General features: G+C 50.5%; 1 protein-coding gene across 2 annotated transcripts in view; it reads right to left on the reverse strand.

Annotated features, from left to right (window-relative positions):
- Positions 1 to 3,368: 3,368 nt before the first annotated feature.
- The window catches only part of rybpb (RING1 and YY1 binding protein b), a 17,343-nt gene continuing 9,664 nt past the window's right edge, over positions 3,369 to 11,047 (reverse strand). For both annotated transcript variants that reach the window (XM_069714556.1, XM_069714564.1), the window contains exons 3-5: positions 4,270 to 5,013; positions 4,084 to 4,182; positions 3,369 to 3,658 (exon numbers count right to left, since the gene is read on the reverse strand). In XM_069714556.1, the coding sequence (XP_069570657.1) occupies positions 3,409 to 3,658; positions 4,084 to 4,182; positions 4,270 to 5,013 (1,093 nt within the window). In that variant the 3' untranslated portion in view covers positions 3,369 to 3,408. The remainder of the gene's footprint in view (positions 3,659 to 4,083; positions 4,183 to 4,269; positions 5,014 to 11,047) is intronic.

An 11,047-nucleotide genomic window follows, 5' to 3' on the forward strand; every position in this document is an offset into this window, starting at 1 on the left:
GGAAGCTTTCGCCGGAGTCGACGCCGCCGACCAAAAGGAAACAAGAGCAGCCGGGGAGAATACGTAAGCAACTTGAACCATTTTATTTGTGAAAAACTACAAGCAAAATTCATAAATAGACATTTTCTATTTGAAGCGGAGGGGGAAAAAAAAAAATGGAATCGGGGTTTGTAGCCCGTAAAGCGCAAAATTCGTGCACATGCCAGAAAACATGTAGTAGTTTTAACATTGTAAGCGAGACGGGAGGGGGGGGGGGGGTGTGGGGGAGGAAGGGGGGGGGGGAGCCGTGATCTGATGAAAATGCTGCGTAACATTTCCACACCGGGAAACAAGAGCGTGACCATTTCACAAGGGGAAACAATGACACATCAGCAACAAGTTTCAACAAAACAAACAAAAGAAAAGAAAGAAGAAGAAGAAAAAAAAAAGACAAATTAAAAACTGGATTAAATGTATTATTGTACTGTCCCCTACAACTTTTTTTAAATTTTTTTTTTTTTTAAACCGAGCAATAACTTTTAAAAGCGTCGTACAAGACATCGTTATAGGAAGAAATGAGTTTGTATAATACACTTAATTGGAAGTTCACGCTTAAGGTTACACAGTCAGTAAACAAGCATTCTATATTTGGGTCTCCTGACAAACAAAGCTTCAAAAAAAAAAAAAAAATGTAACCATCTTTACACAGTAAATTAAGGTTACTTGGTCGCACACAAGAACAGAACTGCTTGCGCGGAAACGGGAAACAAAAGACTTTCAGCTTCCCGATGCCATTTATTCATAGCGTTTTGCCCCCTTTTTAAAAATTCGATATACAAAGCAACAATTCACATATTCAGCAAACGGCCATTTTGTCAATAATTTAACAATGAATCCTTCCGGCTGGAGTACTCGGTCAAGTGAACGTGGTTGCAGATAAGGCAGGTGAAAAAAAAAATAGTAATTAAAAAAAAAAGAGGCTTTTTAGGCCCATTTTTAATAGATTGCATTACAAAGCAGGGTTTTATTCTTAGTACAAATTGGACAAAACATTTTCCCCTCTGTCCCAACAGTTCCCCACATACCACAACCCCCCCCTTATACTTTTTTTAAAGTTCTATTCACATTGCTTTTCCTCACTTTGAACACCGATTCCATATTTGTATGCAATAAGCACAATAATTACATAATAACCATATCTTAAAAGCAAGAAAAGAAACGCATATTCGCATATTGAAACATTGCTTCACAACACGCCTGTGATTATCATCCCCTCCGTGTGAAACCGCAAAGCAGATCAAATCCTGACCTTTTTTTTTTTTTTTTTTTTTTTTTTAATAGGGGGGGGGGGGAGGGGTCAGGTCAAACCTCACCTAACCTGATTTTAGTCGCCGTGGCAGCGGCTCAATTCGGTGAGCCGGGGCTACCTGTACTGGCTGTAGTCCGGCAGAATGAAAAGGGTGGGGCACAAGAGTCCTCTCCACCCACACCCAGACTGCTTCTCACTGCACTGCCAGGCGACATCCACCACTGTGTGTGTGTGTGTGTGTGTGTGTGGAGCTGGTAGCCTTCTTTGACTCCGCCCACAGTACGACGGCCTCCGTCCCAATTTAGCCGCGAACGGAGACGAGTGGACAATAAGAACACCGTTTACATGGATTATATTAGTCTTTATTTAAACTGTTATTCATCTCACACATTAGATAATTGCATTTCAAATTGTTATTCATCTGTCTATGTATCATGTCATTATGAAATTCCTTTGGTCCTTCAATAAATAAAACTAAGATATCATATACACATTTATTCTTTATACAATTTCATACAGTTCAAAGGAAATTATGTTGGTCTAGTATCAGCTAAGGTGAAAGTGAATTAAAACCCTTAAATAAGCCTTGCTGTTATAAAATTGAAAGAACAATTGTATTCTATTGACTACTGCAATATTCTTTTTGCCTTCAATGACAGGAGTCTTAAATTAACACATAGAAAACCAAGTCAACTGAATTGTCAATCTTTGTAAGTTGTTTCACGTCGTTGCACTTGTTTTCTGGGTTGAGAGGATGAAGATTCAAAGCCGTCTTCAGGACCGCAACAAAAGAGAAATGAAATCGATTCACAACAGCTCGACACACAAGTTCTATTTTACAGTTCGATATGGTTTTACCAAGCGGAACTGAGTGGAACCATCCTTCAGTCACAACAGAGAGGAGAAAAAAAATACAAAAAACATAAAATTAAAAATAAAAAAACTCCGGCACGAGAGCCGAGACGACAGCTCCGCCTTCTGCCAGAAAACTCAATATTTAGGTACGGAATGCAGAAAATATCAACAGCTTTTAGTGTTTTACACAACAGCCTACACTGTACAGTAAAGGACATAAGATACTGTATAAGAGATCTGCTATAGCATACTAAATTATAGACAATCTAGTTGAAAAAGTCATGTGTCTGAACTTCAGGTGACCTTCTTCTGATGCACATTGACCTGTACAGAAAGCGGACCTGATGGAGGTCCTGACAGTGTTCAGAGTGAGACAGTGTTGTTGAGAAAAGTGAATGAGAATTTGATTCATCAGCACTTTGTCACATTGAGTGAATGGGCAATCCCAGATCTGCAAAACCGCTTCACAGTGTATCTAGCACCAGTGTGTGTGTGTGTGTGCGCGCGCGTGTGTGTGTGTGTGCGTGCGTATGTGTGTGTGTTGTCCTATCATTGTCCAACGGCAATAAAAAAAAAAACACTGAAGGAACAATCGATTGGCAGAGCTACACAGCAAAGCTTCAACATAAAAAAAAAGGAGAATATCAAAGTATACAGGTGCAACAGGTAATAAATAAGGGTAATAATAGTTTAAAGTTATTAAAATGGTGGTGTTATTGTGCCCAGCGGAGAATTCTTCTTTACAAAATCAAAAAAAACAAACAAACAAAAAAAAAAAGAAATGTCAACTTGGCCTCACATCCACATACAAATATAAAACAATACATACAAGTGTCTGGATACGACCGCAGGGGGGAGGGGGTCGGGGTTTTTGGATGGGCGAGGGGTTGGGGGAGGTGGGGGGCGGGGCGGGCCCGTTATTCCGCGGAGCCCCAGCTGTCCTCGCCTGTGCACCGCGGGTCTGACCGCGAGGGAGGTTCCACCGAGCCGGGCGCGCGTTTCCCCAGACGGGCACGTCGCACTGTTCCTCTCGGCCGGCCCCCAGCTCCTCTCGGCATCCGGGGGGAGATCGTGGGATGGAGGCGGGGCGGCGATGGGAAAGGTGAAAGCCCCTCTCCCCTCACCCCTACGGGATCCGTAGTGTTCAGAAACATCGGGGGGGGGGGGGGGGAGAGAGGGAGGGAGATGGGGGTGAAGGGATGAGGACGCCGGGGGGTGGGAGGGGGGGTGGAGGGGGGTGGAGAGGAAAGGGGGCGGCGGGGCCCTCAGAACGATTCGTCGTGCCCCGCGGAGAGGTCCCCTTTCGGGGTGGAGGCGCGCGACGAGCCCTTGTCCATGCTCTCGGAGCCGGAGCTCTGGTGTTGCTGTTCGGAGCCCGCGCTGGATGTGATGGTGGACGAGGATGTGGAGGAGGAGCGGGTCTTCTCCTTAAAGTCTGTTATGATCACCGTCACGTTCCCTACGGTGATCGCCAGCTGCTGGGCGGTACTCCGGTCGATGTTCTTCAGTTTGGGCCTGCGACGCGCCAAAACACGCGCGAGAAAAAAACAAAAAAAACAAGCAAACAAACGTTAATAGCCAGAATTGCCGAGCACAATGTGTGTGTGTGTGTGTGTGTGTGTGTGTGTGTGTGTGTGTGTGTGTGTGTGTGTGTGTGTGTGTGTGTGTTTCAGCAACGGGGGGGGGGGGGAGGCTTCCAGCACTGTGGGGGCGGTTACACTAAATTGCTCGATTCATTGGGTGACACATGAACAGTCAGAACAAGTGCATCAAAAGTGAGAGTGGGTGTTTAGTGTAAAAGATCACTTGTGAATCATTTGAGGTTTCCCACTAACCTTGTGCTCACATGAGTTTCTCTAACAAACAAGAGCTGCTTAGTCAGAGACGGGAAAGCATGTGTTCTACCAGAGACGCGCGGAGACGGAGACGGAGCTACACACCTGGAAATGTGAGAGTTCTTGTTGGTCTTGGTTGCTGATTTCCCGGACTGTATGCTGTGTTTGTCACTAGGTGGACTCTGATGGTTGTCTGATTTGGGTCTGAAGGAAAAGCACCCAAAAGCAGCAGTGAGGATTAATACGAGCACAGCGGAGGTGAACCGTTGACATGCGGCCTCGTGTACTGACCTGGTCTTTTTGCTGTTGGGCTTCTTCGTGACAGCTGGGCTGATGTCCTTCTCTCTGTCGGGTTTGTCTTTGATTGGTTGCTCCTTGTCGCTCTTGTCCATCTCGGGGGTGTCTCCCTCTGGCCTCATCTTCTCTGGCCTCACCTTCTCTGGCCTCACCTTCTCTGGCCTCACCCTCTCAGGGCGCTCCCTCTCGGGGCGCTCCCTCTCGGGGCGCTCCCTCTCGGGACGTTCCCTCTCGGGACGCTCTCTCTCCGGGCGTTCTCTCTCGGGACGCTCCTTTTCCGGACGCTCCCTCTCCGGACGCTCCCTGTCGGGACGCTCCTTTTCCGGACGCTCCCTCTCGGGACGCTCCCTGTCGGGACGCTCCTTTTCCGGACGCTCCCTCTCGGGACGCTCCTTTTCCGGACGCTCCCTCTCCGGGCGCTCCGCCTCGGGGCGCTCCGCCTCTGGACGCTGCAGCTCCGGACGGTGCGGCTCCGGACGCTCCCCCTCCGGACGCTCCCCCTCCGGACGCTGCGGCTCCGGACGCTGCGGCTCCGGACGCTCCCCCTCCTCCGGACGCTCCAGCTCCGGACGCTCCCCCTCCGGCCGTCCGTCTCCGTTGGCGCGCTCTCCTTCGCCTTCTGGCCGCTCCTTGTCCGTGCGCTCGCTCCTCTCTCTCCGCTCCTTCTTGGGCGGGGGAGGCATGGGGTACTGCTGAGCCACCTGCTGGGCGACCAGCTGGGAGTTGATCCTGGGTTTCCTGCGGAGGAGATCCGAGGCACAAACATGGATTAGTCTGGCGGTGGAGCGGTGAGCCGACTCTGGCCGCGCACCAACACGGTCACACCGCAGCTGACAAAAGAGAGGTGACGGACCCAGAAGCTGCCTGGTTTGGGGGGGGGGGGGGATGGGGGGGGAAAGAGAGAGAGATGGGGGGATGGAGGGGGGGGGGCTGCAGGAGGTGGGTTTGTGCAGCCGGCGGAGCGGCTCCGTTTTGAGGCCCGGCCTCATGAACTCACGGCTGCGGTGAAATGAAGGCGCAGGATCGCACGGTGGGACGTTTTGCAGCGCGTCACTTCGGTCCTCTGATCTCATTGCTACGGGGGGGGGGGGGGGGGGGGGGGGGCTGGCCCCGTTCGTCACGCACCGAGATTCGGTAGGACGTCGAAAAAACCGGGAACCGCGGAGCCCCCCCCTTTTACTTTTGGACTCATTTCTAAAACGCAAATAATCACAAACCATAACCGCGACCGCAGCGCGGTTAAAGATCGGCCTCTAAGGAGCGGAGGGACGCGTCATGCTGCGGCGCATTAACAGTTGTTGTTGTTGTTGTTGTTTTACATACTAAAATTGATCAATCGACACCGATAGAACACCGAAACTACTTTAACAAAATTGTATAAATTAAGCATAACCACGATTTAAACTTAAGATTTCTCCCTTTTTTTTTTTTATTGTTGTTTTCACGTAGACGGGGGGGGGGGGGTCTAAAGCAGGGGTGTCAAACATACAGCCCGCCGGATGACTCTGCTAAGTGTGAAAATTACGGAAAGACATAAATTGCATTTCTATGAGAATATGGAGCTTTATGAGTACAAACGTTTTGTTATTTATTTATTTTTTATTTTTTTTAATCGATCCTGTAATTGCTTCAAAAACAGCGTAAATGTGACGTCTGCTCCGGAGGCAGCAGCGCTCGCTGCTCGCTTTGTGACGCGTTTGACGTCAAACGCGTCACAAAGCGAGGGAATCTGCAGAGGAGAGATAAACAGCGGGCTGATGTCTGGAGTTTTTGCTCTTTATGTTTCTAGTTTATTGTAGAAAGACCTTAAAATAGGGTTTATCATCCAAAAACCTTCACCAATGATTTAAACATAGAGAAATATTGTCGTTATGTATGCGTTATTATGCTATGATTGTACTGGTCCGGCCCACTTGAGATCAAAGTGGGCAGTATGTGGCCCCTTAACTAAAATGAGTTTGACACCCCTGCTCTAAAGGTTTGGGATACTTCTCAACCCTAACAACCCGTCTCTATTTATCCACTGTGAGACGGTGACAGGAGAGGGAGTGGAGCTGCCACGGGAGCCGGGAAGAACCAAAACGTGCATTGTTTTTTTGTTCCCCCCGCAACCCACCCTCCCCTCCCAGGGCAGCGCGGTGTGTGTGTGTGTGTGTGTGTGTGTGTGTGTGTGTGTGTGTGTGTGTGTGTGTGTGTGTGTGTGTGTGTGTGTGAAAGCGTCGCGGAGCGGCACATCTGAGAGTTGCCCCCGGCAACATCTGGGGACGGCAGCTGTTTTTTTGGTTGTTTTTTTTGGCTTTGTCTATTTTGGCCCTTCGACGCCGCCGACCTGCAAACGATGAAGCTCAGAGCAGCGTCTTCCTCCGCTGGCTGTGCAGGAGAACGGGGGACTCGAGTTGTGAGGCAAAATGCTCGGCCGGGAGTCCGAGCACCTGAGCCAACACACACACATGCAAACACACACACACACACACACACACACACACACACACACACACACACACACACACACACACGCGCGCGCAGCATAATGGACACCAGCTGGCAACATCTGGGTGGGTGGGGGGGACTGCGGCCTTCCAGAGAGGCTCGGCAAGAGACCGAACTGCAGCCAGCGACACGGATCATCCCGAGCCAGCACCGGGCAAGCATCGCGAGGAGTAAACCACAAGTACGCTCAGACACACAAACGTGCACTTGAAAAGCTTAGCGTGCAAACCAACGGCCTGGCACGGCTCGGCACGGCTCGGCGGCCTTTCGACGGGAACACATCAAGTTATACCAGCTAGCTAGCCCGACCCCTCCGGAGACAAATTAAAAAAAAAAAAAAAAAATGTTTTAATGATAGCCGAGCGGAGCAGGAGCGGTCCCTCGACACTCGATTGCTTCGGGAAGATCTGTGATGAAAAGCGGGGAGTCTTGAAAGTTGTTCAAAACTCTTGCCGGTCAAAGAAACATAATCTCCGGCGTGTCGTCGTCGACTTGATTCCAGCGGCTCGCTGTAGAAAGCGGTTTCTGGACAGCCACTTAAGTCGTTAGGCTCCGGCTTTTTTTTTTTTCTCAATTTGGCGACCTCACATTTCCAGTCCGGTGACTCTCGTTTCTTCACTTAAATCCTCACATCTTTTCACTTCCGACTCTCCGCTCCTTCGGTCTCTCCGCTCCCCGGCCGGTCGAACACTTTATCCGCGGGAGCGTTTCGTTTCCGTCCGCGCCGTGTTTTTTTCCCCACTTCGATTCTGTCACACTTTCCTCAACTGCTCCGACTCAAGTGCCCCCCCCCCCCCTCCACCCCCCGCTGTGGCCTCTTGCAGCCCCTCCTTGAGGAAGAGGTGGGGTCCCGCAGCTGATCAGAAGGAAATCAATCGGGGTATAATAGAGCGTCGTGTGGTAATGCTCGCGCTACACTCCAATCAATACACCAGCTGTGGCCACAATGCTGATGAGCCCCGAGCTGTTGATCTGGCATCCATTAGCGGCTGTGGTTCTCTGGAGTCTGTCTCTCTCTGCCCCCCCCCCCCCCACCTGCTGCCCTTGTGTGAGGAGCCCTTCGGGGGTGTTCAGCGGGTAAAAAAAAAAAAAAAAAAAAAAAAAATTAAAGAGTCGGGAATGAAATTTTCTTCCAATCCCGTCTGTATAATTGCCAACCCTATCTTATTCCTATCAAATAGATCCCAATTCCATTTCAATTTAGCGTAATTACTTCCCGTGCTAAGTACTGGAGGTCCTCCTAATAGTACCTCGGGTGAGTCGAGCTACATTCGGCAAAGCTTTTAAATAAGCAAGTAATGAATCTGATGCTTAATCGTGAAGCGACGGAACCCGGTCTACAGGATTGGACGTGTGGCCGCGCGACGCCAATTTGGTACAGCGGACGCACACCGTACGCGACTGATTTTAGAAATGCACATTGAGCCGATCACGTGTGTCAGAGCCCCGGCTCGGGTTGCGCAACAAAATAGGCGGCAATCAAAGCCACGGCGACGACTTGTTCTCACCCACGTACGGTCTACCCTCGTGAAAACGCCTCGCGAGCGAACACATTGGGAACGCCGACAGCATCCAGCAGGACCAGAAATCATTTGGTTTGGCACCCGAGGGGGGGGGGGGCTGCGAGTGAGGGATCGAGGGACTGATATGAGCTCGGCGCCTCCTCCGGCCCCGTTGCCGAGTCGATGGCCCTGGTCGGAGCCCGAGGTTTGTGTCGGCGGCAGGAGCAGCCAGCTACCCGGCGTGGGTAGCTCGGCGGTGATTCGGTGCCAGCTGTAAGTCGGCCACGAGTTGCTGCTGGCACGAAAGAGCAACCGCTCTCTTTGCCCCATTATTTATTTACCGACCACACATCGTGACTTTGCGGTGTGGCTCATCAGCATGGCTGGGGATGCGGCACACATGACGCTGTACTGCGAGCGTGTGCCACTCTGTCCTATTAAATTCCACGGCCTCGAACACCCGGGGAACGTGTTATCGTGCTCCTTATTTGAATAATTTGTCCACGTTGCCGTTTCATAGACTTGTGCTAATTAAACTACCACGTTGATGAAAGTGCCTCTGCACCTTCACCGTACCGGTTTCCAAACATTCAAATCAAACAGGAACCATGTATGGAGCACAAGAGGAGCAGGACCAGATACCGGGAGCAGGACCAGAAGTGAACCCCGGGGTCCAGTTGGAGAAATCGCTCAAAATCTCCCACTGCTACCAATATATTCCTCGGGAACGTGTGTGTGTGTGTGTGTGTGTGTGTGTGTGTGTGTGTGTGTGTGTGTGTGTGTGTGTGTGTGTGTGTGTGTGTGTGAGAGAGTTAGTGTCAAGTGTGTAAAGCCTGCTGTTGAATCATTCCCCACTGCGAGAGCTTACAGCATATTACCTCCCCTTCGCACAACAATAGGCCGTGATTGACAGCTCCTTCCCTGCTTGCCCTGAAATTCCACTGTCTGAGGGAGGGAAGAGAGAGGAACCTCCCACCACGGGATGCCCTGAAATAACTATCATCATGTTTAAAAGCTCCTAATTCAGTCAGACTGACACCCATAGTTAGACTGCTCCACTTAGCCTGAACTGTCACGCGCACACACACACACACACACACACACACACACACACACACACACACACACACACACACACACACACACACACACACACACACACACACACACACACACACACACACACACACACACACACACACACCTACCTCTGCTCAGCTGGTGCTCTGGCTGGTCGGCAGCAGCCAGTACTTGCCAAGCCGAGAGCAAAAGCTGAAGCTGCTGTCTCCGGGAGAACTCCTTCCACAGAAGGCAGAAACAATGAGCTCGGGCACTTTGTGGGGAGACCGAGGACTGAAAAGCGTGAACGAGCGATGGGGAGAGTGATAGAGAGACGAAGGAAAGCCCTCATTAACAAAGCTCCTTTATTTGAAGTGCTGTGTGGAGGACAGGCAATTATTTCCTGCCGGGCTGAGTGAATGCTGTAGTGGACAGCCGAGCGAAGGGGAGGGAGAGGGAGAGGGAGAGGGAGAGGGAGAGGGAGGGAGAAGCTCTTCCACCGAGGACAGCCCAGAGCTCCGACTGTTTCACGTCGCCCACTCGCTCTCTCAGACTTTGGAAATAGCCGCATCGACGCGGCGGGAAGACGCGCGCTCCTCGTCCTCGACAAAAGTTGTTCCGAAACGCGAATCCTCTATTCGTGTGCGATCACGAGGGGCCTGGGTCGCCCCCTGCCTCCCCCCCCTCCCCCACGCCCCACGTGTAGGACTGAGCGGCCATCGCAGCCTCCTCCTCCTCCTCCGTCCCGGAGAGGACACGTCTGGGCTCCCGACAAGTGAGAAATGCCACGGGGGGGGGGGGGGCTTTAGTTCGATCACAACCACCTCCATGTAACCCATCATCTACACGCGCTCATCTGTGTCAACACTTGCTTTACGCCCTTGATCATTATGTAGAAACACCCCCCCCCCCCCCCCCCCCACACACACACACACTCCCACCGGAGAGCCCATTAGCTGCCTTAACTGGTGAGCCGAGTACACTCATCTTTCGGTGCGGGTCTTAACATGAAACAGGATCCGATCTAGTAAACACGGAAGATTTATGATATCAAAAACCTAAAAATAGACAGCGGGGGGGGGGGGGGGGGGACTCTGTCGGGATAGGACGCACGCCGGGACGATTTGCTCAATACAGTTAAAAACTATGCTCTGGTGTTCTCGACTTGAATGTTGGACAGTCGCTCCAGAATGAGTCAACAGTTTCAAAAAAAAAATCTGCATCCATGCAAAATATATAGTCAATTCAATATTAATGTCTAATAGTGGCTAAAGCTGACTCAGTCAAACCATCATTAATCGGCGGGTATTTTCGATAACTGACTCGCTTTGGCCGGAGGGGGGGAGGGGAAGAGGGGGTGGGGGGGGGCTGTACAAAAAGCAATTCAAATATGTCAACTTCGGTCATCAAACATTTACGTTCTTAGCGAACTGATTTTTGCTTAGTCGGGAATAAAGAAGCGTTATCAAAAAGTAATGGGGGGGGGAAAAAGAAGAAGTGTGTTGACGAGGTGAAATCGTCCCGATCTGTTGTCCGTACACCGTGGAAAAACTCCAAAAGGTGTTCAGAGATAAAACAGAGGAAGCAGCAAATCCCCACGCGTTATGTTGTCAGCTAATTATTGAGCACGAGCAGAAACATGTATTTTCGGGCTGGATCTGACCCCGAGAGTGCTTAACAAAATAATAATAATAATAATAATAATAATAATAATAAATTGG

Source organism: Brachyistius frenatus, unplaced genomic scaffold (genome assembly GCF_029030835.1).
Source record: "Brachyistius frenatus isolate BFR_SWC_R1_liver_20210118 unplaced genomic scaffold, ASM2903083v1 Contig_4, whole genome shotgun sequence".
Classification (NCBI taxonomy): domain Eukaryota; kingdom Metazoa; phylum Chordata; class Actinopteri; family Embiotocidae; genus Brachyistius; species Brachyistius frenatus.